A 26,752-nucleotide genomic window follows, 5' to 3' on the forward strand; every position below is an offset into this window, starting at 1 on the left:
CAATTTTTCTGTAATCATACTTGTAAAAGTATATAACATTATTAATGCAAGCAACAACCAATACCCTGTCTGACAGGTGATCACAGTTAAAGACCCTTTAGTTCCTTTCCCTGCACTTTGATTATTCCATTTCTATACAATTCCTCTAAGAGATATGCATCAGCAAGGGGAAAATAATACGGAAGCTGATATTACAGTGAAGAATCATTGTGAGCTTCCAAAGTGAACTGCTTCAATCATAAGCACTCAGTAGAACTTACTTTTAATTAAATAAACATTCATATGACAAACCTGCATGGATATCATCCTCCAACATCACAACTCTGGAGACACATAATAGGGTGGCCGTCTAAAATTTTAGATATTTTAAATGTTATTATTTTGTTCTAGACCCCATAATTCCTCTCTGGAATTCAACACAACTTCCCATAAAACTGTTCTACATCACTTATTCTTTTATAGTTTCTCTTGACCTTGTCAACTCTACTCATGATTCTTCTCAGTCATTCCTGTCCACTCTGTATCATGTCATTCCACTGTAGCCACTGTTATTGTGTAATTATTCTACTAAAGATGCTGTTATTTGACTCCACTCCAGCTTTGTTTAGTATGCTGCCAGCCACTACACTCTTATTCACACTAAGCATTCACGTTCCTTTGCTATCAAGTCTATAAAATCACTCTAGACACTGGCCAGTCAGATTCACATTCTTGGTTTTCAATGGCATTCTGATCAGTGGTATTATCTTGTATCCTTCTGTTGAAACCATCCTGTCCATTACATTTGACAGGGCCAGTCTGGGAATAGTTGATGAGGTAGGGAATTATGATGTGTGGCATTTGCTATCAGTAGTAGGAATTTATTTATTTAAGTAAATAAGGTTTTCATCTCCTACAAGCAGATTTTTCCTGCTACACATATGATTATTTATTATGTTTGTTTATTTACAAGCTATATACACTGCTTTATTGCCCTCATCAGGGCACCAAGGCAACTAACAGCTTAAAAACATATATAATAAATACACATCTTAAAAATCATTAAAGCTAAACAAAAACACTTTATTAAAAAATTAAGACCAAAGCAAAAGTACTTATACAAAACCATAAACAACAATTAAAGCAGAGCAGGAAGAAGAAATCACTCTAGAGAGAGATTTCCAAAGTTTTGGTGCCATGACTGGGAAGGCCTTTTCCTGGGTTGCTACCCACCTAATATCATATGGGAGGGTCACCCAAAGATAGCCATAGTGGTCAGGTAGTTGGTCCTTCAAGTACTCTGAGCTCAAGCCATGAAGCATTTTAAAGGTCAATGCCAGCACCTTGAATTGTGCCTAGAAACAGATTGGGGACCAGGGTATAGATGGGCTAAGACTGGAGTGATATGGTCCCTCCAATCCAGCCAGTAATCCTGCCTGTAGCATTCTGCACCAACTGAAGTTTCCAAACACTTTTCAAGGGCAGCCCAATGTAGAGGACAAAATCAGGGAATGTACCACAGTGGTCAGATCTTTTCTGCCCAGGAAAGGCCACAGCTGGTTAACCAATCAAAGCTGATAAGAGACGCTTCTGGCCACAGCTGCCACCTCCTTATCCATCAGTAGGCCTGGATCCAACAGCACACAAAACTACAGACCTGTTCCTTCATGAGGAATGTTACTCCATTCAGAACTCCTAACGGGTAGCAGCTCCCTCTTGTTGGGATTAAGTTTCAGTTTATTAGTCTGCATCCACTCCAAAACTGCCTCCAGGCCAACTGGTTCAGGGTTTCTACAGCCTCCCTGAGATCAGCTGGAAGCATGAGATACAGCTGAGTGTTAAGACATATTGGTGACATCTCATCCGAAGTCTCCGGATGACCATACCCAAGGGTTTCATGTAGCTGTTGAAATGCATGATTCATCATCAATAGGATTTCTTCCTCATATTAGTGGCGAATGATGCCGTCGCCTCTCCTCCTCCTAATCCTTGAGGTGTAAGGAAGAATATGCGTTTTCTTTGGAAAGCAGAGAAATTTTAACGGATTGTCCACTTCCAATGCAATTCGTGGACGGGGTAGGAGGCGTAGAACTGAAAAAGCAAATCAGAACCCTGGAGGCGATCTAAAGAAAGAGGCTCCAGAAAGCCTCGCGCCTTATTCACCCTCCCGGGGCTGTTTAGCCTCAGCGTTGACAAGGCTGCTCGAGGCCGCGCGGGAAGGCTAGGGAAGAAGCGTCTGCGCATGCGCCAGATCGCTAAGTGGGTGGGCGCGCGAGTCCTTCAGCAGCTGCTACAACAACAGCGGAGAAGAGGCGGTTGAGGGGCTGTTGCTGCCTTCTTCAGTTGCAATCAGAGAGGAAGGGGGGCTCTTCCGGCTGGATTAAGGCGAGGACCTCGGGGAGCCGTCCTGCCTTGAGGGTCTGGGTGCGCTGTGCAGTTCCGTGACCGGCGCTGAGGAACCTGCTGCCGCTTCTGCTGTTGCTCTCTACGGGAAGGAACGTCTCTTCGCCCTCATCCCCGCCGCCCAGCTCACCTGCCCGGCCAGAGGAAAGCAGAAAAGACGTCGCCGCCACCACAGCCGCGGTGCCCGGGGGGCTGTACGGAGCAGCGCCCTCGGGCTCATCCGGAGAAGGCGCCTCCGCTCGCCCATGAGCATCACGGCTCCAGCGCTCCGCGCTGGCAAGGGCCAGCCGGCTGCAGAAGCAGCGCAGGTGGCGGAAGCAGCATGTGGACCCCAACCGAGGAGGAAAAATACGGCGTAGGTAGGTTGGCCCGTCTCTCAGGGGCGGGCGGGGGGGGGGTGCGTCCTGAGGTGAATTTGGGGGGGGGGTGCGGGGGCGGGCTGGTGTCTTCTCCGTGTTGCGCACGTTGCCTGTGCCTCTCACTTTTTGAGGCTCGCCCGAGGAGCCTTTAACTTGCTTCTTTGTCAGAAAATGGCGTTTGGGAGATGCTGTCATTTTTTAAAAGGAGGGAGTTGGAGGGATGCGCGGAGGGGGGGGGGGTGGGTGTTGCTGCTGTTGGATTGTAACGGCAAGCTGCCTGTTCTCCTTTTCGGGAACCGTGGCGTGCGCAATGTTGTTCGCCTCGCTGCTGCAGCCCAGACCACCTCCTCCCTGTTAGCCTCTTTTCCTCTGCCATGGCAGAAGGGAAAGCGAAGGAGGGGGAAACCTCGCCTTAATTCTGTTCTGATTGAACAGGTTGTGCCCCAGAAATTAAACAAAATGAGAGACTTCGTGAGCTTAGTTAGCCATTGAAGGGATTCTTTTGATCTCCTACTGTAGATCGTGGTGTGGATTTGAAATCCAAGCGAATAGTATTTTTTATTAACATGTTTGTTGGGTGGTTGAAGTACAGCTTTTAGAAGCCCAGCGTACAGGACCAGCCTGCGGAAATAAGCAGAAATCGAGTCTCATCGTTTTAATCTACTTATTTGTGCAGTGCCTTTCTCTCAGGCTATCATCTATGATGATCTTGTTGTGTTCGAAGAGAAGGAATCAGGATTGTAGAGTCGTTAGGGGGCACCAGTGATGCACATGCTTTCAGTCCTTCCAAGAAGAATGATCAAAAGGCAACTTGATTAATTGTTAAAAGTCGTTACACTGTTTAACAAAATTGTGGTGGCAGTCTACAGAAACCAGATAATACATTATTTTTGGCTTGTCTCATCCTCGAACATGAATTTCTGTCTATCTGTAAAATTATATAACAGGCACCTGATTCTACATATTTTATGTTAGAAGTTAGTGTGGCCAATCGTAGTTATTTGTCTTTTAGTTAATGTATTATTAGTTCCATAGCTTGCTTTTCTTTATTATACTGGTGTTCCATATATGAAAGTTTTTTAAGTGTCTATGCTGTTACAATAGAGATAACTGTAGGAAGAAAACCATGAATGCTACATACTGTGTTACCTATCAAAATAATCAGAGTTAAGAGTATGGATGAATTTCCCTTTAAAAAAAGTTTTGTTTTACCTAGGTTCTGAATTGTCTCAGATTGCTTAGATAAATTACAAATTGTAATACTATATTAATTGCCCATTGGTTGTCTGCTTTCATATAATGCAGTCTTTTGTAATTAAGGATCCTTTTTGTAATAATGAGAAAATGCAGGATGTAGAGATACTAGATATAAATTTTAATGCAACAGTTAACTTTGAAAAGGGACTTCTGAAGATATACAGGAAGCTTTACTACAGCAGTATGCACTGCACAGTATGACAATATAGAATTAGTCAGCACTGTAAATAATTCAATAGGAGAAAAATCTGTTAATGAATTAAAGGTTAAAACCCAAGAAAATATGAGTGAACAGTTGCTATATTTAATGACCAACATAGCATAAATGGCACTGACATAATATTCTGAAACTGAAAATGAAGGTCTATACAGCCAGTCCCATAAACAACTCATAAATTGGACTTTGCAACTGGTAATGGCTAATAATAATTTAAACATATATAACTGATTTCCCACACAACTCAATACATCTCAAATAAAAAGTGTTAAGTCTTATTGACTATATATACATTTTTCTCATATTTGATGTGTATCTGTCTTCTGAATTTTGGTCAGGTGTCCATTCTTTTTTCTATCGGATGTTGCAGTGCAGCGTTAAGGGTTCCATGATGGCCTTGGAGGCCTTAAATTTTCAGTTATTTTTTTGTTGGTTTCAGTCTTTACATTATCTCATCTTTGTATCTTAGCTCTGCATATGACATGACAACATTAGTATTTTGTGTAACATGAATTATCCAAATAGAGTTTCATCACACCTTTCCCTGTCCAAATAGAATTTAATCACCCTAATAAATGTGCATTTTGAAACAACATTAAATTGACCAATAATTTTGAAAATTGACCAATCATTTTGAAATTTGTTGCTGTAAGTAAGGAGTGTTCAGCAAACATGTTATGTCTATTCTTTATGATTTAGTTGCTTCTAAACAGATTTTTTCCCATAGTAAACTGAACTTTGTTGATTGTTATATCCAGCTCTGTCATTGATCATAATTAGTATGGAAATTTAGCACTTGGCCTTTTTGTTATATGTTGTGTTGGCACAGTTGGAAAAATTATCGGGTTCAACTCTTACTAGGCTGTATAATTTGAAGCTGCAGACGTGGAAACTGCATGTTTAAATGCTCTGTTATATAAAATGATCCCCTCTGCACATAGAAAATCTGTATATTGTGGAGAGTGTACATTTTACATGGACTGAGGGAAGGTTTGCACACAGTGTCTGTAAAGGGAAACTGCTTAAGCTTTTCCTCAGTTATGCTTCCAGAATCTTGGCTGTGTTTATAGAGTAGCTCAGGGACACAGCTCCGTTGGCCAGGATCCAAACAGCTACTTAATCTCACACAGAGGACTTGCAATAACCCTGTCATTTAAAAAACTTTTCTTTGCCCTCCAGATTTAAAAGCTGTATGTCAAGTGGAAAAGGGTAATTGCTTTGAATGCTTATGGGCTAGGTCAGGGTGTGTACAACTCTGGTACCTTTAAGATAGCTCTTCAAGTCTTTCTGCAGAATTCATTGTGAGTTTCTGTGCAGAGTCCTGCATTGTGAATTTCTGTGCAGGACTTGGCAGAAAATTCAATTATCTGTATGGAAAATGCACATTCCCATGTAGAATTCATGAAAACTCCTTTCACTCCAGAAGAATCTGACAGTAGCACTGCTTGTGGTATATTTACCCATTTAGGTTTACTTCTTCATACAGTTAATAATGATTAGGCTGGAGATTGAGCAGCTTGTGGAAGAGCAACTGTTGGTACTTCTGGATGAAACATCTGTCCTTGACCTATTCCAGTATGGCTTCAGACCAGGTTTTGGCAGGGTTTGATCTCTAGCTACTGTTGGATAAGAGCACCCCATTGCTGCTGATATTGTTGGATTTATCAACAGCATTTGATATGGTTGGCCATGATATTTGATGAATAAGCTATAATTAATATTTGAAATAAAAGGTCAGCTTTCTGTTGACTTCATTCTTTTCTTTTTGGCACGAAACAAAGAATTTCCTCACGAGAGGTAGTATCAGCTAGTTGGGACTTGATGTGTGGGGTGCCCTAGGGTCTCTTTTATCCCCAGTGCTCTTTAAACTTTACTTTAAACCTTTGGCTGAGATTATCATGAGCTTCAGGGTGGGTTGCCACCAATATGCAGATGACATCTAGATTTACATATCATTATCTAAACCTCCAGAGGCAGCTGTAAAGGTTTTGAGCTAGTGACTTGAGTCTGGTAAAGTGGCTGAGGATAAACAAACTATAGCTTAATCAGATAAGATGGAAGTGATGCTGGTTGAGACATCAGAGTGTTTGGATGGTACTGATCTTTCAGACCTTAAACTCTCTTTTGTACATGCATTTAGGATCTTGAGGTGCTATTGAATCCAGTGTTCTTCATGGATAATAGGTTGCTCATAAGTTGGCCCCTTACTTTGACTCTGCTGACTGAGCCATGCTGATCCATCCTATCATAACCTCCACTTTGAACTACAGTGGGACTGCCTTTGAAGACATCCCAGAAGCTTTATTTAACAGAAAGACTCCCCTCTCTGTTCAGTTGCTCAGAACATGCAATTCCAGTGCCCTGGTTACCAATTTGCTTCTGTGCCCTGTACAAAGTACTGGTCCCTCCTTTAGGATTGTCCATATGGCAATGGTTAGGTCATGGGATTTTTCTATAGTAGGTCCAGCCTACTACAGTGGGTGCAGAGGGTGACTACACTTGCTGCGTTTAGAACATTTTTATTTATTTATTTTTAATTCACTGTTTATTTGTTTTTATTTCCTTTTTAATCTCTGCATTGTTTTATCTTGGTAACTAGCCTTGATATTTTTGTATCCTTGACACTTGCTGCTATGCTAGCCACCTTGAATCCAAGGAGATAGATGAGGATGGTAACATTTTAAATAAATAAATAAACTTGTGGAATGTGCTGCCACAAAGTGGCTTAGATAGCTTTAAAAGGGGATTAAATACATTCATGGAGGAAAGGTCTATTAATGGCTATTAGTAAGAGAAATGGAACTTCCCAGATTCAGAGTCAGCTGCTTGCCCCTAGCAATCTGTTGCAATACCAGTGCCAATAACAGCATCAGAACTGAGCCTGGAAGCAAATTGGGAGCCAGTGTAGATGGAACTAGACAGGCCCCTAGAACCAACTCCAGTCAATACTTTGACTGCAGCATTCTGTATAGGGTTGCCAGCTCCAAGTGGGGAAATTCCTGGAGATTTGGGGGGTGGAACCTCCGGAGGGCAGGGTTTGAGGAGGGGAGGGACTTCTCTGGGGTAGAATGCCATGGATTCCGCCCCCCAAAGGAGCCATTTTCTCCAGGGGAACTGATCTCTGTGGCCTAGAGATCAGTTGTGATTCCGGGGTGTCTCCAGCCATCACCTGAAGGCTGGCAACCATAATTCTGTACCAACTATAGTTTCTGAAAAATCTTTTAAGGGAAACTTCATGTAGAGTGCATTTCAGTACCAGGGCATACACTGCAGTGGTAAAAGCTTTCATGCCCAGGAAAGACCACAGTTGGCTTACCAGCTGAAGCTGGTGAAAGGCAGCCGGGTTATCAGTGGCACTTGTTTATCCAACAGGAGGCCCAGGACCAGCAGTATGTCCAAGCTGTGAACTTGCTCATTTAGGGGGAATGCAGCTCCAACCAGCACAGAAAATATTCCATATCTTGGCTTAGACCATTCCCCACCATAAGCACCTTCATTTAGTTGGGATTAAGTTTTGGTTTGTTAGCTTTCACCCGTTCCAAATCTTTCTCCGGGTACCTATTCACAGTTTCTACAGCTTCCCCGGGATTTGTTAGAAGAGTGAGATAAGCCACCTCTAATTAACTATGAGCTAATAGGAAAGGTGAGGGGGAGGGGTAAAGATTTTAATTGATAAATAAAAACAGTATTTTGTTTTATGCTAGATACTTGAGATTTATCTGAGCCATGGAATGCCATTGTGTTATTTTTTTAAATAAACATATACTTTGTATATATAATTATGACCTACCTCCCCTGGCACATTAGTTTTTAAGGTGTCACAAAACTGTTATTTTAAAATGAACAAATAACATTTGCTTAGCAAAAGCCAAGAAGAAAGAGAGTCACCTGGGCCCTTGGGGTGACCTTTAGGGCCAGTGGCAGCTCTGTCAGTGGGCTGGGAGGGTAGAATAGGCAGGTGACAGGAAACATGAAAGGAACTTCCCTGGATCTTGCTCAGCTGCAATTAGCCTGCCATCCTAAGCACATGTTCTTGGAAAAGCAGTTACAGATGGGTAGCTGCTCTCCCCCACCCCTGTCCCAAGTACTGAGAGCAGATTCAGTTCTATCAGAGTCCAGATGACTGGGATAACTTACTTGTTTCTCAGATGTGGCCAGGCTATCTGGAACAGCTTCTTCCTCTCCACATAAAACTTCTTCATTGACCTCGACAGAGTTTCTTTGCCCATCTGATCTGATTAAGGAGCTACCCTAACTGGCCTCTTCTTCACTCCACTTCCAGTCCAGCTTGGTCTAGGCCTGCCCTAAGGGAGCATCCCATGACTGGTGTCCCAAGCAGCTCTTTCTGCCTGTCAGGGAGCATGTTCCCTTGTTGCACCATTATCTATGAAAATTGTATGCCTCCTTTGAAGCAGCAGCTGCTAGGGGAATGTATGCCTTGTGGGCCATAAGAATAGCCTTGGCTTGTTTGACAGCCTTGATCTATACTATAATATATTAATTGTATACAAAATTAGCCACATTTAAACAGTAAACATATTCTTTAAACTGTATCTATACAGTAGAAAACAGCAAGAGTCCAGTAGCACCTATAACACTAACAAAATTTGTGGTAGGGTATGAGCCAAGAAACCTCAGAACGAGCCTGAGCCAAACAAGAGAGAAATGAAAAACAAAACTCTTTCTATATCATGGGTACCTCACCCCTTGTGATGGAAAATGTAGACAGGTTACAGGGGAACCCATGGGCGATCAAATCAATACATGATTTAATAGCAGTCTCAAACTCCAGGTGGCACTCTCAATGTGTTCTTGTATCAGAGGGTACTGGGGAGTTTATAAGATTGTTCAGTTTGCCAAGCAACAAATTTAACAGGGTCAACTTAAGCACAAGCTCCCAGCATTACAAAGGCTGGGAGCCCACAAAGAAGCAAATGAGTCATCCTGGGGAGTCTGAAAGACACTCCCAGCAGGAGGTTCAGCTTCCGTTGCTGCCAGTAAAAAGGAAAGGACTCCTGTGGAAATTCCAATCTCAGAAGATGTCTAAATTCAGCTCACATAATCCATTTAATAATTTTAGACAAAAGCCCCTTGAAAGCAAAAGCTGAAGCATACATTCAGTTTTATCAAGTTCCAAATTTAAACCATTGCCTTAAAAGGGGAGCAAAATGCTCAAAAATTTCTTTAGGAGCATTAACTCTGCCCTCAGGGACTTTTGTAATCCCAAACCAATCAATTCCTTTTCATAAAGACACATCCCAATGCCCTAGCTAGTGGTGTCTGCAGTCCTGCTGATTTATGCAGGTCAGCATTAGATAAAGGCTCAATAGGTGAGTGTGCGGGAGTAGCTAGACAGACCACTAACACACATCCTCCCTTGAGAAACAGACAGTTCTCATAATTCAAGCAAGGTCACTCTGGTTTCATACAACTTTTTGATAAGCCATTCCAGTTATATTGGAAATGAATTGTATATGGCTATTAAATCACCAGTATTTCTAAAAGTTACAGCACAGCTTTCCCTAGGAGTACTCACAGTGGACCTGAAGGAAAACAGATCTGAATTAACAGGAATCATTCCTAGAAGCTGTTTACCCTGCAAATTCAAAAATTTAATTAATTGTTGATATAGTGAAATAAACCTTAGAGTACTGCAAAATCTTGATCTTGACAGATCTAAAAGAGCACATAGGTATATTCTGTTCTTAGGAATTTTGCAATCAAACACTTCACAAGGCAATATACCCTTCTTAAAGAGCATTTAACACTGCCAATTCATGCTCAAAGAATTTTTTTTCTTTTGTTCACCAGCCAGTCTGGTGCTGGATAAACATTGTTTATCAATGTTAATTTCATGAAATTAAGGCTTCAGTTTCCTCCCCCAGATTTGTCAGAGCTGAGCAAGGTGTAGCAAGCCCATGGACTGCTTAGGCAAATTGAGGTTGCCTAAAGCTCCAGAGGACCTTGGCACTAGAAGGTGGGTGATGATGACTGGCCCAAAAGAAGAACCACTCATTGAACCATTTTGGTTCTGGTGAATGTTGTTGCCTCTAAACCTTAGTGATAAGAAGCATTACATTAAGTTCCTGGTCATATGCATAAGTGTCGGGTGGTTGCAGGCAGAAAAAGGCAGCCTGTTCCACCCAGTAAGTGAAATAAAATGAGAGTCTGGATGTGCAGGGAGATCATTGTTCTCTAAACAGGCAGACAAATCTCAAATAAACAAAGTCCTTGGTCCAGTGTCCCTGAAGCAAGCATAAAATTTCATGCAACGGAGTCTTTGGAAACAAGTGCTTCTTGCTTAAAGTAAGATAGACCCATAAGGAAAATACAAAGGAAAATAAAAGGCACAAAGCAGAGTGGAGTTTAGAAACAGAGACACACAGGACGAACAGGGGAACAGAGAAAGACACACATAAGAACAGAAATTATTTCCTTTCACCCTCCCCCCACTAAAGTTGTACGTTCCAAAAGGAGTGTGTTTTCAGGACTAAGTCAAACAACAAAGCAGGAAAACTTAGTTCTCCAGTATCCGCCTTTTGAACCCAAAATCAGATGTGCATTCCAATTAGAAGCACCCAGGACCAAGCCAGATTGAAACAAGGAAACGAGTGTTTCCTTTTTTTCAGTTTCAAGGACCTTAGAGGGTCAAATAATTGCAAATAATTCTTAAATATAATTCTTAAATAATTCTTTACCAAATGTAATAAACAACCAAATTCTACCCCCAGGCACAAAAAATGCTGTTGCGTTCTTTAAAGATAACTTAAATTCAGAGTGCTGCATTTCTCATGCGTTCCTATGGTGGAGAAGCCAGGTGTTGGGGGAAAGGCCCCAAAGTTATTGTTTTGTGCACACAGTCCTAGCCTATTCACCAAAAGGGTAGCATCTCAAAACAGTTCTGAGACTTGGTTTCAGACAGAGGCATGGTGCTAAATCTGAAAGGGGATTTATTTCAGAGTACTCTGCATGCCAATTCAACCCTGCCCCCTTCAGCCAATAACCTCACACAGAATTAAGACACCAAAACAGTGATCTATAAAGAAAATTGTGATTTTTATTGTTTATAAATAACCCAGATGCATATAGTCTATCTCTGGATCATATGTATAATGACCAGTTACCTCACGGGATCTTATATACCCTTAGTGCTAGTTGTTTACAGAATAATTGCTCTTTGTTTACAGAATAAAAGATCAAGAGGGTTAATACAAACATCCCTTCAGAATGACATTTCCCAGGATACATGGTACCCAACAGCCTGATTGACAGGCCAGTAAGATCTCACTGTAATGTAAATTCCTCAATGCTGAAGTCATACTTTTGTTTATGGGTTCGAAATGCTTTGGGGAAATAACACATTCAAGGTTAAAATCATAGTTGCAAAGTGAAAACAAGAGAAAATGTTTATAGTTAAAAGGATCTTTCTTGCCTCACTGTAGGATTGAGCTGATCTATACAATCTGTACAGTTAAGGAGAAAGAATCTGCCTACTGAGGCAAATTTGTTGCTTGTGTGGGTGGTCCACTTCAATAATGCTCACATAGGATTTTAGGAGAGGGGTCCTCAGAAAAATCCGGACTTAAATGGCTTGCATTCATTCCAAAAGAGAAAATATTTCATACAGACACACACACTCCTCCCATGTTTTCCTATTTTTTCCCACTGGGAACACTGGGAAAAAACCTGTTGGGAAAAATAACTTTATTTTTACACATTTTTCCAGCCCTACCTCCTGGCCTTTTCAAATCTCAATTTTCTTTATAAAGGTGCACTCTCACTAGTCAGTTTTATCTGCTTGGGCAGTTTGCCTGGAACACAAATGGTCTATGAGTTTCAGCATTCTCCAAGGCTAGATCTCTGCAAAACCGATCTTTACACAATTCTAATGTTTCACAATGCTTCACATAGTGCCATAAAATTAAGTTAAAATGTCTTACAACATTACAAATTTTGTTGATGAAACAGTAAAATACTCAGCTCAAGAAGAATGTGCCATCAAGTTTCAACTGACTCATGGTGACCCCAGCCAGAGTGTTAAAGGCAAGAGGAGCAGAGGTGGTTTGCCATTGCCCAGTCTTTCTTGGCTGTCTTCCATCCAAGTACTGACTGTGGCTGACCCTGCTTAGCTTCTCAGCTCTGACAAGGAAGACAGGGTTTGGTGTAGGGGTTAAGAGTGTGGGATTCTCATCTGGAGAACCGGGTTTGATTCCTCACTTGAAGCCAGCTAGGTAACCTTGGGTCAGTCAGCTTCTAGCTCTCTCAGCCCCACCCACCTCACAGGGTGTTTTGTTGTGCGTATAATAATGGCATACTTTGTAAACCGCTTTGAGTGGGTGTTAAGTCATCCTGAAGGGCAGTATATAAATTGAATGTTGTTGTTGTTATTATTATTTGCTGTTAGGGCTGTGTAAGATAAAACAAATGAGCCAGAAATATGCCCAGAAATTGCTGGTTTGGTTAGTTAAAGCAGCTTCTGGAATGGTGAAACAAATTAGGGAAACCAAGCTGTAATGACTCCCCCCACTAAAGAGTTTATGTATTTCGATTTGCTTCTTACTGTACAGTGGCAGTGCAGTCAGGTGGTGGCAGGTGGCGTCATTTATAACTGTTTTCCTTAATGGCAACCAACCATTCCTTAATGACAACTAATCATTTGGATCCCACTGGGAGAGACTGAACCCTAGCAGAGCGTAACTCTGTTGGTGGGAAGGGGAATTTGCACATTGTGCATGAGTGCATTTTTTCTTCGGTGCTTCCTGGGCAATGGCAGGGGCATTGAATGGCTTGTAGGGGTTAATTTTCAAAAGGCTTGCTTTGCATCAGGGAGGGGAGCAGCAGATGGCATGGTGCTGTTACTTCTGCCAGTTCCTTTCTATGCACTTTTACACACAATGCAAGGAAAATCTGGCAAGTAATCAATGTCCATGTGGTCATGCACATGTGGGTTTGAGGAGAGAAGGGTCTCCTCCAGCCTCTGAGTTCCCAGCTTCTGCAAAGGCTCATGTTATGCAGATTAGAATGAAAATTGGAAATAATAAAGAATTATTAAAGGAGAGTCGCATTAAGGAGGCCCAGGCAGTTTGGTATAGTGGTTAAGAGTGGTGGGACAATAATTGGAAGAACCAGGTTTGATTCCCCACTCCTCCGCTTGAAGCCAGCTGGGTGGCCTTGGGTCAGACACAGCTTCCTGGAGCTCTCTCAGCCCCACCCACCTCACAGGGTGATTGTTGTGGAGATAATAACATTCTTTGTAAATGCTCTGAGTGATTCTCAAGTTGTCTTGAAGGGCAGTATATAAATCAAATGTTGTTGTTGTTGTTGTTAAGTGTGGACCAGGTTCCCCATTCAGTGGCCATTTGCTGCTGTCCTTTGCTTAGGTGCCACAACTGTGACTTGACTCAAGAATTCCTTGGAGATAATGGGTCAGGGTACCAGGAGGAGCTTTACCTTGTCCAGAAAGACTTCCAGTCTTTTCTGGGCTTTTCTGATTAAAACAGTTAACCCTGGGTCAAAGAACAGGAAAGAAAGACCTTAGCAGGTCTGTGCACAGTCTCAGCACATCTAAATCTTTCCAGATCAGTTCTGCGCATGGGAGGATCTGGTTAGATTTTTTGTTTTCTGTCAGGCTTCACTTTGACTTTAATTCAACTCCTTCTGCATTCCGCTCTGGGATAACAGTTTTAGTTGGAAAGGGAGACTGGGTGACCTTTCCAGTCTCCCTCTTTTACTAGGAAAAAAACAGAGAAAAGATAGGGTCTTTTCTCTATTTTCCTTCCCATGATGGAAACCAAAAATTGATCCTTCTCTTTCTGTGTGCTTTTACACACAGTACAAGGAAATGCTGATGGCTGGTGGCAACCACCATGTGGAGCAGGTGTATTATCATGTGGGTTTGAGGAAGGAGAGGTCTCTTCCAGCCTCCGTCCCTGACTTCCACAAAGGCTCATGTTATGCAGATTTGGGTGAAAATTGACAATAATAAACAATTATTAAAACAGAGCTGCACTGAGGAGAACTCAGGCATGTGTGTCAGGTTACCCATTCAATGCCTTCTCCTGCTGTCCTTGGCGTAGGTGCCCCCACTGTGACTAAAGAAGTTCTCCAAAGAGAATAGGTCAAGGAGCACCAAGAGGAATTTCACCCTGCCAGAAAACACTGCCGTCTTTTCTAGGCTCTTCTGATTAAAACTGTGAACCTGACATTAAATAACACAGAGAATAGTAGCACTGTACACAGTTTACATGCAAATCCTTCATGATCAGTATTTGTTTTCTTACTGAGTGTTGGGATTTTTGGCATTCAGTTTGCCTTCTCCTATGTCCTTCAACTCTGGGTTAACAGTTTTAGTCAGAAAGGAAGACTCGGTGACCTGTTTAGTCTCCCACTTTTACTAGTAAAAAATAAAGAAGAAAGCCGCCCCCCGCTACTTCCCTTCCCATGCAGGGAATCAAAGATCAATCCCTCCCTTTTTGTGCCCTTTTATGCACAATGCAAGGAAACTGGTTGCTAGGGTAATCACTATGTGGTGTGGGTGTATCCTCATGCAGGTTTAAAGAGGGAGGGGCTCCAAGTCCCTGGCTGCCACAAAGGCTCATGTTATGTAGATTAGAGTGAAAACTGGAAATAATAAAACATTATTATGGGAGAACTGCATTGAAAAGGACCCAGGCCTGTGGACCAGGTTGCTGCCCATTCAGTGGCCTTCTACCACTGCTGTCCTCTACTTAGGTGCCACTGCAAGCCATCTATGACTGTAGAAATCAACCTAAGATAATGGGTCAAGGAACACCAGGAGGTGCTTTATCTTGCACAGAAAAAGACTCTGTTCTGTGCGATTTTGGTGCTAAGTGCAAAAACAGCTGCCCCAGAGCCTCATTTCCCCATCCTCTACCCCTGAAAAGAACAATGTGCTTTTATCCATGTGTGGCAACACTAGCCTTGCTCATGCACAATGTACTAAAACTCATAATAATGAAAAAAAGAAAAAAAACCAAACCGAGTAGATTGAACCAGCACTGGCCCAACCAGAACAAACAAATAATAGAATGGAGTTTGTTTGGAAACTCCAGATTGGAAACTGAAAAAGAATTTTTTTCAGTGCACACCCATAGTTGTTCTGCAGAGGAAGACAATAGCAAACCACTTCTGCTCTTCTCTTGCCTGGAATGCCCTGTGGTGGAGTTGCCATAAGTTGGTTGTCACTTGATGGCATTAAGCTCAATAATCTCAGTAGTTGCTATACTCTGTTTTTGTTTTTTCTGTTTTACCTTTTTAGTTTGTATAGCTGCATACTAATATTTTACTGTCTTAAATAGTTACATTATAGTTAAATATCGAGCAGCTCAATCCTAAGGGGGGGGGGGAGTGCATAGGGAAAGAACTGAGGCTTGAGCAGGCGTAAATGGCTCTTACATCAAAGTAAATCACTCACTGCTGGCGCCCGCCTGAGGCGCATTACCACAGACGGTTTGCTGCCAGCAAGCACGGTTGGTGGCCAGGCGGAGGTGCAAGTATGGCGCAAGTCCTCATGCTGGCATGGAAGGGGGTGGGGCGGTAGGCGGGGTGTGAGTTAGTCCGCTTCCAGAGCTACTCCAGGCCCAGGAATGCCCCCTGCAGCGGCTGAAAGTTACATCACAAAAAAAGCAGGCATAGCCCATAGGTGCCCATTGAACGGGGAAAACTTGCGCCCCTCTCCTGGCACCCAGCCCCGCCCCCGCAGCCCAAAGGAGCATAGAAAGGCAACTACTACGGGCAGGGGTCATTTCCTATAAAAAGAACTACAGGAACTCATTAGCATAACTCATTAGCATATGCCACACCCCCTGACATCACCGGAAGTGTGTCAGAAGGCAACATCCACCCCTCAGGCCCCTTTCTGCAAAAGTCTCCAGGTATTTCCTTAAAGCAGAATGAACTCAAAACAGCTTACCCTCCTCTGGAGAGCCAGCCCTGCTTGCACCCACTCACTCACTCTCTCAAGTCACAAATGAAAATAAAACAGCATGAATTCCAAGCAGCTTGTGTTCCTTTGGAGCTCAGCACCACTCGGCTTTCACTCACTCACTCTTTTTCTCTCCCCCCCCCACCAGTCACAAATGAAAGTAAAAGAGCAGGGCAGAATGAATCCAAGCAGCTTGCGTTCCTTTGGAGCCCAGCACCACTTGGCATTCTCTCTCTCTCTCTCTCTCTCTCTCTCCCCCCCCAGTCACAAATGAAAGTAAAAGAGCAGAGCAGAATGAATCCAAGCAGTTTGCGTTCCTTTGGAGCCCAGCACCACTTGGCATTCTCTCTCCCCCCGCCCCAGTCACAAATGAAAGTAAAAGAGCAGAGCAGAATGAATCCAAGCAGCTTGTCTGTCTTTGGAGCCCAGCACCACTCGGCATTCTCTCTCTCTCTCTCCCCACCCCCCCAGTCACAAATGAAAGTAAAAGAGCAGAGCAGAATGAATCCAAGCAGCTTGCGTTCCTTTGGAGCCCAGCACCACTCGGCTTGCACTCATTTTCTCTCTCCCCCACCCCAAATGAAAGTAAAAGAGCAGAAAGAATCCAAGCAGCTTACTGTTCCTTTGGAGCCCAGCACCACTCGGCCTGCACTCGGAGGAAATCATGTGGGCGGGGCCAAAACCCACGTGACCTCTTTTTAGACCTACCGGAACGCCTTTCCTGTGCGTTCCAGCTCCAAATGAGCCCTGACTACGGGGGCTAATACACATGCACTTCTGGGGTGGGCAAGCCCCTCTTCCCACACCCAATCACCTGCTCACGCACCCTACAAAATGTCCAGCTGTGCTGCTCATGACCTGAGGTAGGTGAGCACACGGCCAAAGGCTCTGCCTATCTGCCTTCTGCCATGGGTACTTTGTGCATGAGGCGGGAGAGTGCACTAGAGGGAACTTAGTGGGAAAACTGGGGGAACTTTGCACTTGCTCAAGGGAAGAAGGGCAAAGTCCAGAATGTCTGGCTAACTAACAATAACCACTCAAGTCTCCTTGCAGGTTATGTGACTGAAGTTCCAGCTCAGTAAGAAGCGAGGGAGCACTTACAGGTAAGAAGGAGATGGGGCGGTGGCTAACCCAGCTCACTAATTTGTGCCAGCTGCCCCATCACCTGAACTCACCTGACCACTAGCCTCTTCAGGTGAGGCTCGTCGGGGGAGGGGATGGTGGCGGCAGCCCTTGCCTTCCCCAGAGGCAGTTGCCCAGAAAACTACTCTTGACTGGGTATTTGTAACTACCTGTTGACTTTCTTCCTTAAAGGTAAAATCACCCTAAGGCAGAGCGCTTCCTCGCCAGAGGGTCATGCATCATCTAGTTGCTAGCTGCACCTGTGTGTGTATCTTCCCAGATGTTGGAGTGTGGGCTTGACCTCGGCCATGGACTGGGCTGGGTTACTTGCAGCACATGTGTCTCTTTCACTTGCAGGCACGTCGTGACTCGTCTGGGAGATGACAAAGCATGTCTGCTTCAGCTTCGGGGCCCCCCCCCCATAATTCTCTGCAGGTGCCATTCAGATTCAGCCCAGGGAGCAGTTTCCCAAGGCAATCCGCATCTCAGCCTTGCCCCTGGGAGCACAGAACTGCCTTGGCTCCCTTTCCAGCTGAGGGGCATTGGCACTTTTTCTAATTTAATAAAACATGTTGAAAAACAACAAACTACTGTGTTTGCATGCTTGTCTGACATTTCCAGTGTCCGGCCTCTCAACTCCCTTTCAGAATGTCCTCTCTCACATCCCTGCAAATGTTTCAAGTGGCGCCCTGTCCAGCCTCCCTGCCCCCTTCCTCTCCTCAATGTAACTTCAGGCAGTGGGGTGGAAATTGAAGTGTGGCCCATGGATGTCTGCGGTGGGGGGGGGGACTGAGGGTTTTCAATCTCTGATAGTCTGAGCTGCTGGCATCTGATAAGACGCAAAGATGGTCGCTGCATGTGGGAAGTTGCTGCTGGGTATGTGTGTGTGTAGTTACTGGGCATCCCCCTCCTTTTCGCTGTTTGCGGAAGCAGAGATAGACTTGGGAAATCTAGCATGGGGAGGGGCTGTCAGTCCATGCCTCGCATCGTAGAGATGCAGTGATGTATTCAAGTGGCGCTGCCACAAGTTTGTGGGCACTTTTCATTCCCCTCACTTCCAATCGGCCTTCTTGCCTCTCATGTGGTTTCCAATGAGCATTCCTGTCACTCATTGAAGGACCCACCTACCCCCACCTGCCTCTCCAGAACCTGGGGACTAATCAGGGTTGCCAGTCTCCAGGTGGTAGCTGGAAACCTCCCAGAATTACAGCTGATCTCCCAGCAACAGAGATCAGTTCCCTACTATCTGGCCCACTTTTCAGGGAGGGGTACCTGTTTCTTGTGGTGGTGGCAGCAATGAGTGGATATGTTGGCATGCCGAGCTGCAGCCACCAGCCAGGCCCTCATCAGAAATGGGGGGTGGACGGGCAAGAGGGTGGGTGTCGAATCCGTACCTTCAGTGTTACCTTTGCCCCCTCTCCCCAGCAGGGATGTCTGCTCCCTGATGAGGGGGTGTTGGTGAGCAGTGGGGATCGTGCCCTCTCCATTGGCTGCGCCTCTGCTTGCCCCTCGCCCGCCTGTGCAGCCATTGGCTGGTGTGGGCGAAGTTGTCAGGGGAACAGCGGGCGAGTGCTCTTCACTGCAGCTGTGCCTCGCCTCGCTGAGCTCGGCTGCCGGCGGGACTCTCTGGCAAAAGTCCCTAAGGAGGAGTGGGGTGGTGCTGCATTTACATCCACTCACGAGCAACAGCGCTGTCTCATAGCTTAGGATTGAGCTGTGAATTGTAGTTCTGCAATCTGCTACAATTTGTTTCATGTTAAACTAATATAAAATACTAATGCTTTTTCTGGCATGGCTTTTCCTGGGAGTGGTTAAAACACTAAAACTACTTGATAACATCTCTTATTAATTACTGTGCCAGTGGTCAAGCTGAAGCAGAATAATTGAACTCTGGAAAAAAGGTTGTAACTATAATAAACCCCATTGTTCTGAATCTTAGAAAAGCTGTCTGACTGAGTTTCAAGGTTTGTGTTTACATAGTTTAGAACACAGATTTCTCAAGATGACAATGGCTGCCTGCTTTATGAATGATCATTTCTCCAGGAAATTTTCTGTCTTGTGGTGTAGACCTTTTCATTATGTACAAGTAGGCCCAAGAAGCCTTGGGAGTATGCAGTTTTCTAAGACACCTGAGTACTCAAAAAGGACATTAAATACCCTGGATATTAAATGACCTGTGGCAACTTGTGTTAGGTCAGGAATGTTTTTGTGATGGAACACACCAATACTAAACACTTTTTCCCTGGGCTTCACCATGTTCTGAGTAGAGATGGGCACGAACCGGGAAAAAACCGAACCATGTGGTTCGTGGTTCATCACAAACCATGAACTTTCATGAACCTGTCCTGGTTCACGAACTGGTTCATTTGGTTCGTGAAAATGTCACATCCAGGTCAGCAAATCATTACTTCCTGGCCAGCAGAAGGCCGCTTCTGGGTAAGCAGAAGCTCTGCAGGAAGTCCATCCCCTGTTGCCTAGGAAACTGATTGATCAGCGTCAGGCTGTCTGCAGTGATGAACCAAAAAATGAACCAAACGAACCAGTCTAAAATTTGTGGTGGTTCATTAGAAATGGGCTCTGATGAACCACTGGTTCGTGAACCATGAAATGGCCCAGTTCATCATGACCTTTGGTTCGTATTTAGGTTCATGCCCATCTCTAGTCCTGAGCCTCATAAGCCAGCCAGTCCCACTCTGCTAAAGACAGAGAGATGATGAGATAGATTGGTGCAGGTATGAGCAGAGATGTCGAGGTGGTCTCTCAAATACCTAAGTTACCATGGCTTAGGGAGGTCACACAACCTGGGCATTGTAATTATTGATAAATTGTAGGTTTTGGTCACAGTATTAAATTCATGAAAAAAATTACAGAAACATTATGTTTACGACAAAGCCTTAGATCTGATTTAGCAGATCACTTCGTGCTCTGGAGTAAGGATTCCAACTGATCAAATGAAAGTGCCTTATCAATAGGTGAAGATTCTCATAAGTAATGTAATTTTTGTAGAATAAGTAGTTATTCAAGGCACAGGACCAAGGCCTAGTAAAAAGTAGGAAACTCTATTTTGAAATGCATTACAGGTTATTAAGTAGCAGTTCTGCAAAGGATCACAGCGGAGCTAACATTTGAATTAATCATCAGTGAGATTTTTTACTCCTAAAGCAGAAGATTAATGTTCAAGTTAAATTTTTGAGCTCCTTATCGTAAATAGGGTTGCTAACTTTTCAACCAGCCAGTTCCTGCTCCTATGTCTTTAAAAGTAGCTTGATCTGCAGACATTAATGCTGATTTACACATTGTAAAAAGGCTTTGCCTGCTTTCTGCTGCTCAACCTTTTATTAGGTCAGGTTTTTTTCTCACCAGTTGGGAACTCTGCCCGCATTGGGGTGTGCACCAAAAAATATTTTTGGGTTGACCTGAATCGGGGTTTCAGGAATACCAAAAATATTTGGTATCCCTGAAATCTGGGTAAGAGTACCTAATCCAGTTTGGCAAGATTAGAGAATCCCAGATTTATCTGGCTATTATACCATATGGGGAAAACTATCCAGGTGACTGAGGGGGGATTTTTCAAGAAAACTCCCATCAAATGTGCAGTTCTCTTTTTGCTGCTGCAGATAGAGGATCTCCATTGCTTTCCTCTCACGTCATCCCTGAAGCTGAGGAGAATGGCTCTTCCTTCAAGATTGCAGTGGTGTGCCAACCTAATTAAAGAAACCTGTCCCCTTGGTTCCAGGGGAGAAGCCTGGAAATGTGGCCTGACAGAGCCCTCAGTTCCAAGACTCTTTCCCAAAGGCTTTGCCTGCATGCCTGCCAGGATAAAGGCCCCTCTCTTCCTTGGCTGTGCCTGCTCTCAGGGGAGACACCTGCAGGTGTGACAACAGAGGTCTGGGATCCAAGGCTGAGAGGTTTTTCCCCATGGCATTTGGAAATGTGCCTGCCTGATTCAAGGAATCCCTCCTTCTCCCAGGCTGTCCTTGATTCCAAGGTATTAATACAGCTAACACAGTGACATAGCAGCCTGGAACCTTCAATGTAATGGTTGGGGCTCCGCAGCTGCTTCTGTTTTAAGAGAGATGATAAATCTCCACCTCTAAGCCCAGTGCTTTTCAAAGGCAGTTTTTCCCTGTCTGTTACATGTATGTCCACACTTCCTTTTTTCTTACCTGGGAATGGTGCTGGTTCCCCCAGGGTTCTCAGTCTGATTGCAGTAAGATTCAGCAGTTATTTAGGAATGTGCAGAGGGTCTCTTTTAGTCAGCAGAGAGTACCTTTCTTCAGCAGAAAGAAAGAAAAGAATACAAGGCCTAGCACAGGCCTTCCCTACTAGTCCTTCAGCCAGTTTACACAGACATGAGTAAAACCTGGACTGGAACTCCTAGAACTAACATAAAACATGAAAGAGACTCCACAGTGTTACAGTTGCCACTGTGAGGAGAGTTCTTGTTGCAATTGTGTTCATCCTGTCTTTGGTGTCAGTCTTATATAATAGAGAAGAGTCCAGTAGCACCTTTAAGACTAACCAACTTTATTGTAGCATAAGTTTTCGAGAATCACAGTTCTCTTTGTCAGATGCATGGAGGGTAAGAAGAACACAAGTATCAGACCCTGCAACAGACCCAGATGCTGGCTCTTCCCTCATATCTACCCAGGAAATACAATTACAGGACCCAATGGTTTTTTTTTTTTGTAAAATTTTTTATTGGATTAGAAATCAATATTATACTCATTACAATCAATTTCCTTTAAATATTCTAACCCCCTCCCTTTCCCCCCCTTTTGTTGACTTCCAACAGTTTTCCAACCCTTTCTCTATTTTTCCCCCTACTCATTTCAACCTTATTTTATTCTATTAAACATATACTTTCATTCTCTTCTAAGCTTGTCTATTATAACACAGTGTTATCTCTGTTCCCTTTCCCACTTAACTTATCCGCTAAATATTACATTCCTGGCATATATTCTTTAATAATAATAATCATTCATCTAATTTTTGTACTCTATACTCTGTCTTACATTCTAGTCTCATCAATATGGGACAAACAATTTGTCCCTCATTCTACATAGCTTTGAGTACTTCTATAGACATTGTATACGTACAATATAAGTCAATCAATTTAACTTATACTCTATATGTTATTCTTTACTTCCTTCTATTCATTCTATTTTGATTATATAATTTCTCCATTATATAGTTATCTGCCAGAAATAAAGTTAGTTGATTTCTATCCTTATAATTCTTATAATAACACCTCTATTACTTAGTACTATATATACTAGTCAAATAAAATAGTTGCTTAGAATTCTCCTTTAACTTTCCTCCCCCCGGTAAAGTCACTTCCCTCTTCTTTTATTGTATTTCAGTAATTTTCAAACTGCCACAGTTCTCCTCCCACCTCCCATTTTTTCACCAAATATTGTTTCAGCTTCTCCCAATCCATGTTAAACTGTCCTGGATCAAGGTCTCTCAGTTTCCTTGTCATTTTGTCGATTTCCGCCATGTACAGCAATTTATAAATCCAGTCCTCGATAGTTGGCACTTCTTGTACTTTCCACTTTTGCGCATACAAAAGTCTAGCCGCTGCTGTCATGTAAAATAGCAATGTCCTGTATCGTGCTGGAATATCCTCCATTCCCAAGTTCAGTAGCAGGAGTTCTGGGTTCTTATTAACTTGAAATTGTAAAATCTCACTTATCACTCTTATTATTTCCCCCCAGTACTGCCTAGCTACCTCGCAAGTCCACCACATGTGGTACAGAGATCCTTCATGCTTTTTACATTTCCAGCATTTATTAGACATATTCAAATTCCCTAGTGCAATTTTCTTTGGTGTCAGATACCAACGATAAATCATTTTGTAGACATTCTCTTTAATATTAGTGCATGTCGTGGTCTTCAACGTATTTTTCCACAAGTATTCCCACGCTTCCATTGTTATTTCTTTATTAAAGTTTATAGCCCACTTCACCATTTGCACTTTAACTGTCTCATCTTCTGTGTACCATTTTAACAACACTTTATATGTCTTAGAGATTTCCTTTTTGTCCTCTTGTAGAATTACCTCTTCTAATTCCGAATTTTCCGTTCTTACCCTTCCCTTTACACAGTCCGAATTATAAAGATCTCTAATCTGTCTATATTGAAACCAATCGTAACTTGGAGACAACTCATCTTGCGTCTTTATTCTTAGTTTAGAACATTCTATTCATGTTATCTCCTTGTACGTTAAACGCTGTTGTTCTTTATCAACAGTTCTCGGGTCTATTACTTCATAAGGAACCACCCAGGAGGGAATTCCTTCCTGCAGGTAATCTCTGTACTTCTTCCAAATTGTGAAGAGGCTTCTCCGAATATAATGGTGTAAAAACATAGAGTCTGCTTTTACTTTGTCATACCACAAATATGCATGCCATCCAAATATTTTTTTTATATCCTTCTAAGGCTAGTAACTTGCAATTTTTCAGCGTCATCCAGTCTTTCAACAACACCAAACAGATTGCATCGTAATAAAGTCTTAGACTGGGCAGTTGCATTCCACCTCTCTGTTTTGCGTCCTGTAATACTTTCATTTTCACTCGAGGCTTCTTGCCTGCCCACACAAAGTCCGATATTTTCCTCTGCCATTTTTCAAACTGCTTAGAATCCCGAATAATTGGTATTGTTTGTAACAAAAACATCACTCTTGGCAACACATTCATCTTAACTACTGCAATTCTTCCCAACCATGACAAATTCAATCTGTTCCGTTTAATCAAATCTTGCTCTATCTGAGTCCAGTTTCTCATAATTATTCTTGAATAAATCTATATTCTTTGCAGTCAGTTCAGTTCCCAGATATTTCACCTTACTTGTTACTTCACAGTCTGTTATTTCCGTTAGTAGCTGTTGTTTTTGTTTAGTCATATTTTTACATAATATCTTTGACTTCTTTTTGTTTACATAAAATCCTGCCAAATCTCCAAATTCCTTGATTTTCTCCATTACCTTTGGCATGTTCTCAATTGGATCTTCCACAATTAACATTATGTCATCCGTAAATGCTCTAACCTTATAGGAAAAGTCTTTTATTTTTATTCCACGGATTGCATTATCTTCTCGAATCTGTATCAATATTTCCAAAACCAAAATAAACAACAGTGGAGACAACGGTCAACCTTGTCTGGTACCTTTACCTATAATCAGTTTCTTAGTCACCTCGTCATTCACCACAATTGCTGCACTCTGGTCTCTATAAATTTCTCTCACTGCTCTTATGAATCTTTCCCCCATTTGTACTTGCTCCATGGTGGCAAACATAAAGTCCCAGTTCAAATTATCAAATGCTTTTTCAGCGTCCACAAAGAAGAAACCAACCTCCTTATCACATCGCTTGTCATAATATTCAATAGCATTTATAACTGTCCTTAAGTTGTCTCTGATTTGTCTATTTGGTAGAAAACCAGCTTGTTCCTCCTCAATAACTTCGGATAGCCATCCCTTTACTCTTTCCGCCAAAATCTTCGCAAAAATTTTATAATCATTATTGAGTAACGAAATAGGTCTATAATTTTTAACGTTAGTCAAATCTTGTCCTTCTTTAGGGATCAATGATATGTTGGCTTCACTCCAAGTATCTGGGATCCTTTGATCCCTCAAAACCCCATTGATCACTTCTTTTAGGAATGGCACCAGTTCGTTGGCCATTACCTTGTAAAATTTAGCTTTAAGTCCATCAGGTCCCGGCGCCTTTCCCAGATTTGTTGACTGTATTGCCTTCCTTATCTCTTCCTCCGTTACTTCACTATTCAATTTATCTCTCCATCCTTCCAAAATTACTGGGAGCTTCATTTTCCCCAAATATGTCGCTATTAAGTCTTTATTCACTTCTTTTTTATTGTACAGTTTAGCATAAAATTTATAAAAGGCTCTACTAATAGCCGTCTGTTCCAGGTGTACTTTGTTGTCTTCACATATTTTATTTATTGTCGTCTTCTCCTTTCTCTTCTTCAGTTGCCACGCCAGATATTTCCCAGGTTTATTTGCACCTTCGAACGACTTTTGATTCGTTCTCTTAAGATTCCATTCCAGTTCTTTATTATTCATTGCCGTCAACTGCTCTTGAAGGATTTTAATATCCTGGTATATTTTCTTTTTCCCTGGTCTTTTCTTTAGTTGTGTTTCTTTGGCTTTTATTTTCTCCATGATCTCCTGTCTCTTCTCCTCTCTTTTTTTCCTGGCTCTTCCATTTAAGTCCATTAGTATGCCTCTAATTACTGCTTTGTAGGTATCCCATACCTTATTGGTTGGTACTTCTCTATTCATGTTATGTTGTATGAAGAACGTAGTTTCCTTTCTCAACATCTCCATATTTTCTCCCTCTTGTAACAAGTCCTCATTTATTCTCCATCCTTTCCTTTTAATTCTTTTTCCAAACTTCCACATAATTGGATTATGATCTGAGCCTACCATAGGCATTATTTCCACATCCTTAGTCCAAAGCGCTAAGTCTGTTGAGGCCCAGATCATGTCAATTCATGATAACGTAGTGTCTCATATCTACCCAGGAAATACAATTACAGGACCCAATGGTGTTAACTACACTATCTCTGTCTCTTACAGCTGCTCATCCTCCAATGTGAGATATGCCCTCATGTGCCAACAATGTCTATCTGCTCTGTACATTGGACAAACCAGCCAACCTCTACGCAAAAGAATAAATGGACACAAATCTGACATTAGAAATGGCAATGTCCAGAAACCAGTAGGAGAACACTTCAATCTATCAGGCCATCAAGGACTTAAAGGTCACTGTAGTTCAACAGAAACCTTTCAAAAACAGAATCCAATGGGAAGCTGCTGAATTGGAATTCATATATAAATTTGACTCAGTCAGGCTTGGATTGAATAGAGACTATGAATGGTTATCTTATTATCAGAAGTAACTGATTTCTTAATCAGAAGCAAACTGGTCCCATTATCAGAAGCCACTGATTGCATCTACTCCCCCCCTCTCCACCTATATATCTTACCAGTTTCTTCTTACCCTCCATGCATCTGACGAAGAGAACTGTGATTCTCGAAAGCTTATGCTACAGTAAAGTTGGTTAGTCTTAAAGGTGCTACTGGACTCTTTTCTATTTTGCTACTACAGACTAACACAGCTAACTCCTCTGGATCTCGTCCTATATAACATCATTTTTAACAAGCGCCAGTTTTATGTAGTGGATAGAGCATTCGGTTAGGATTTGGGAAATCTAGATTCTAATGCCATTCTGCCTAAAAGGCTTGCCTGTGGCCTTGGGCCCGTTGCATTCTCTCAGTCCGGCTTGCTTTGCAGGGTTGTTTTGTGGATGGAATGGAAAGGTATAAAATGTTATAGCCACTTTGAGTATTTACTGGGGCTGAAATGTGGGGTTTAGATAAACTTCACATGCTTTTAAAGGATGTCTTATGTTTCTACTCAGAAAAGGTGCTCCAAGGCAAGAAGTCTTT

General features: G+C 42.6%; 1 protein-coding gene across 1 annotated transcript in view; it reads left to right on the forward strand.

Moving 5' to 3' along the window:
• DOCK3 (dedicator of cytokinesis 3) overlaps window positions 1-26,752 on the forward strand; it is a 566,279-nt gene that overhangs the window by 35,672 nt on the left and 503,855 nt on the right. Inside the window, exon 2 of the mRNA XM_054976377.1 lies at window positions 2,475-2,741. Coding sequence (XP_054832352.1) covers window positions 2,475-2,741 — 267 coding nt within the window. The remainder of the gene's footprint in view (window positions 1-2,474; window positions 2,742-26,752) is intronic.

This window comes from Eublepharis macularius, chromosome 4, assembly GCF_028583425.1.
Source record: "Eublepharis macularius isolate TG4126 chromosome 4, MPM_Emac_v1.0, whole genome shotgun sequence".
Taxonomy (NCBI): Eukaryota; Metazoa; Chordata; class Lepidosauria; order Squamata; family Eublepharidae; genus Eublepharis; species Eublepharis macularius.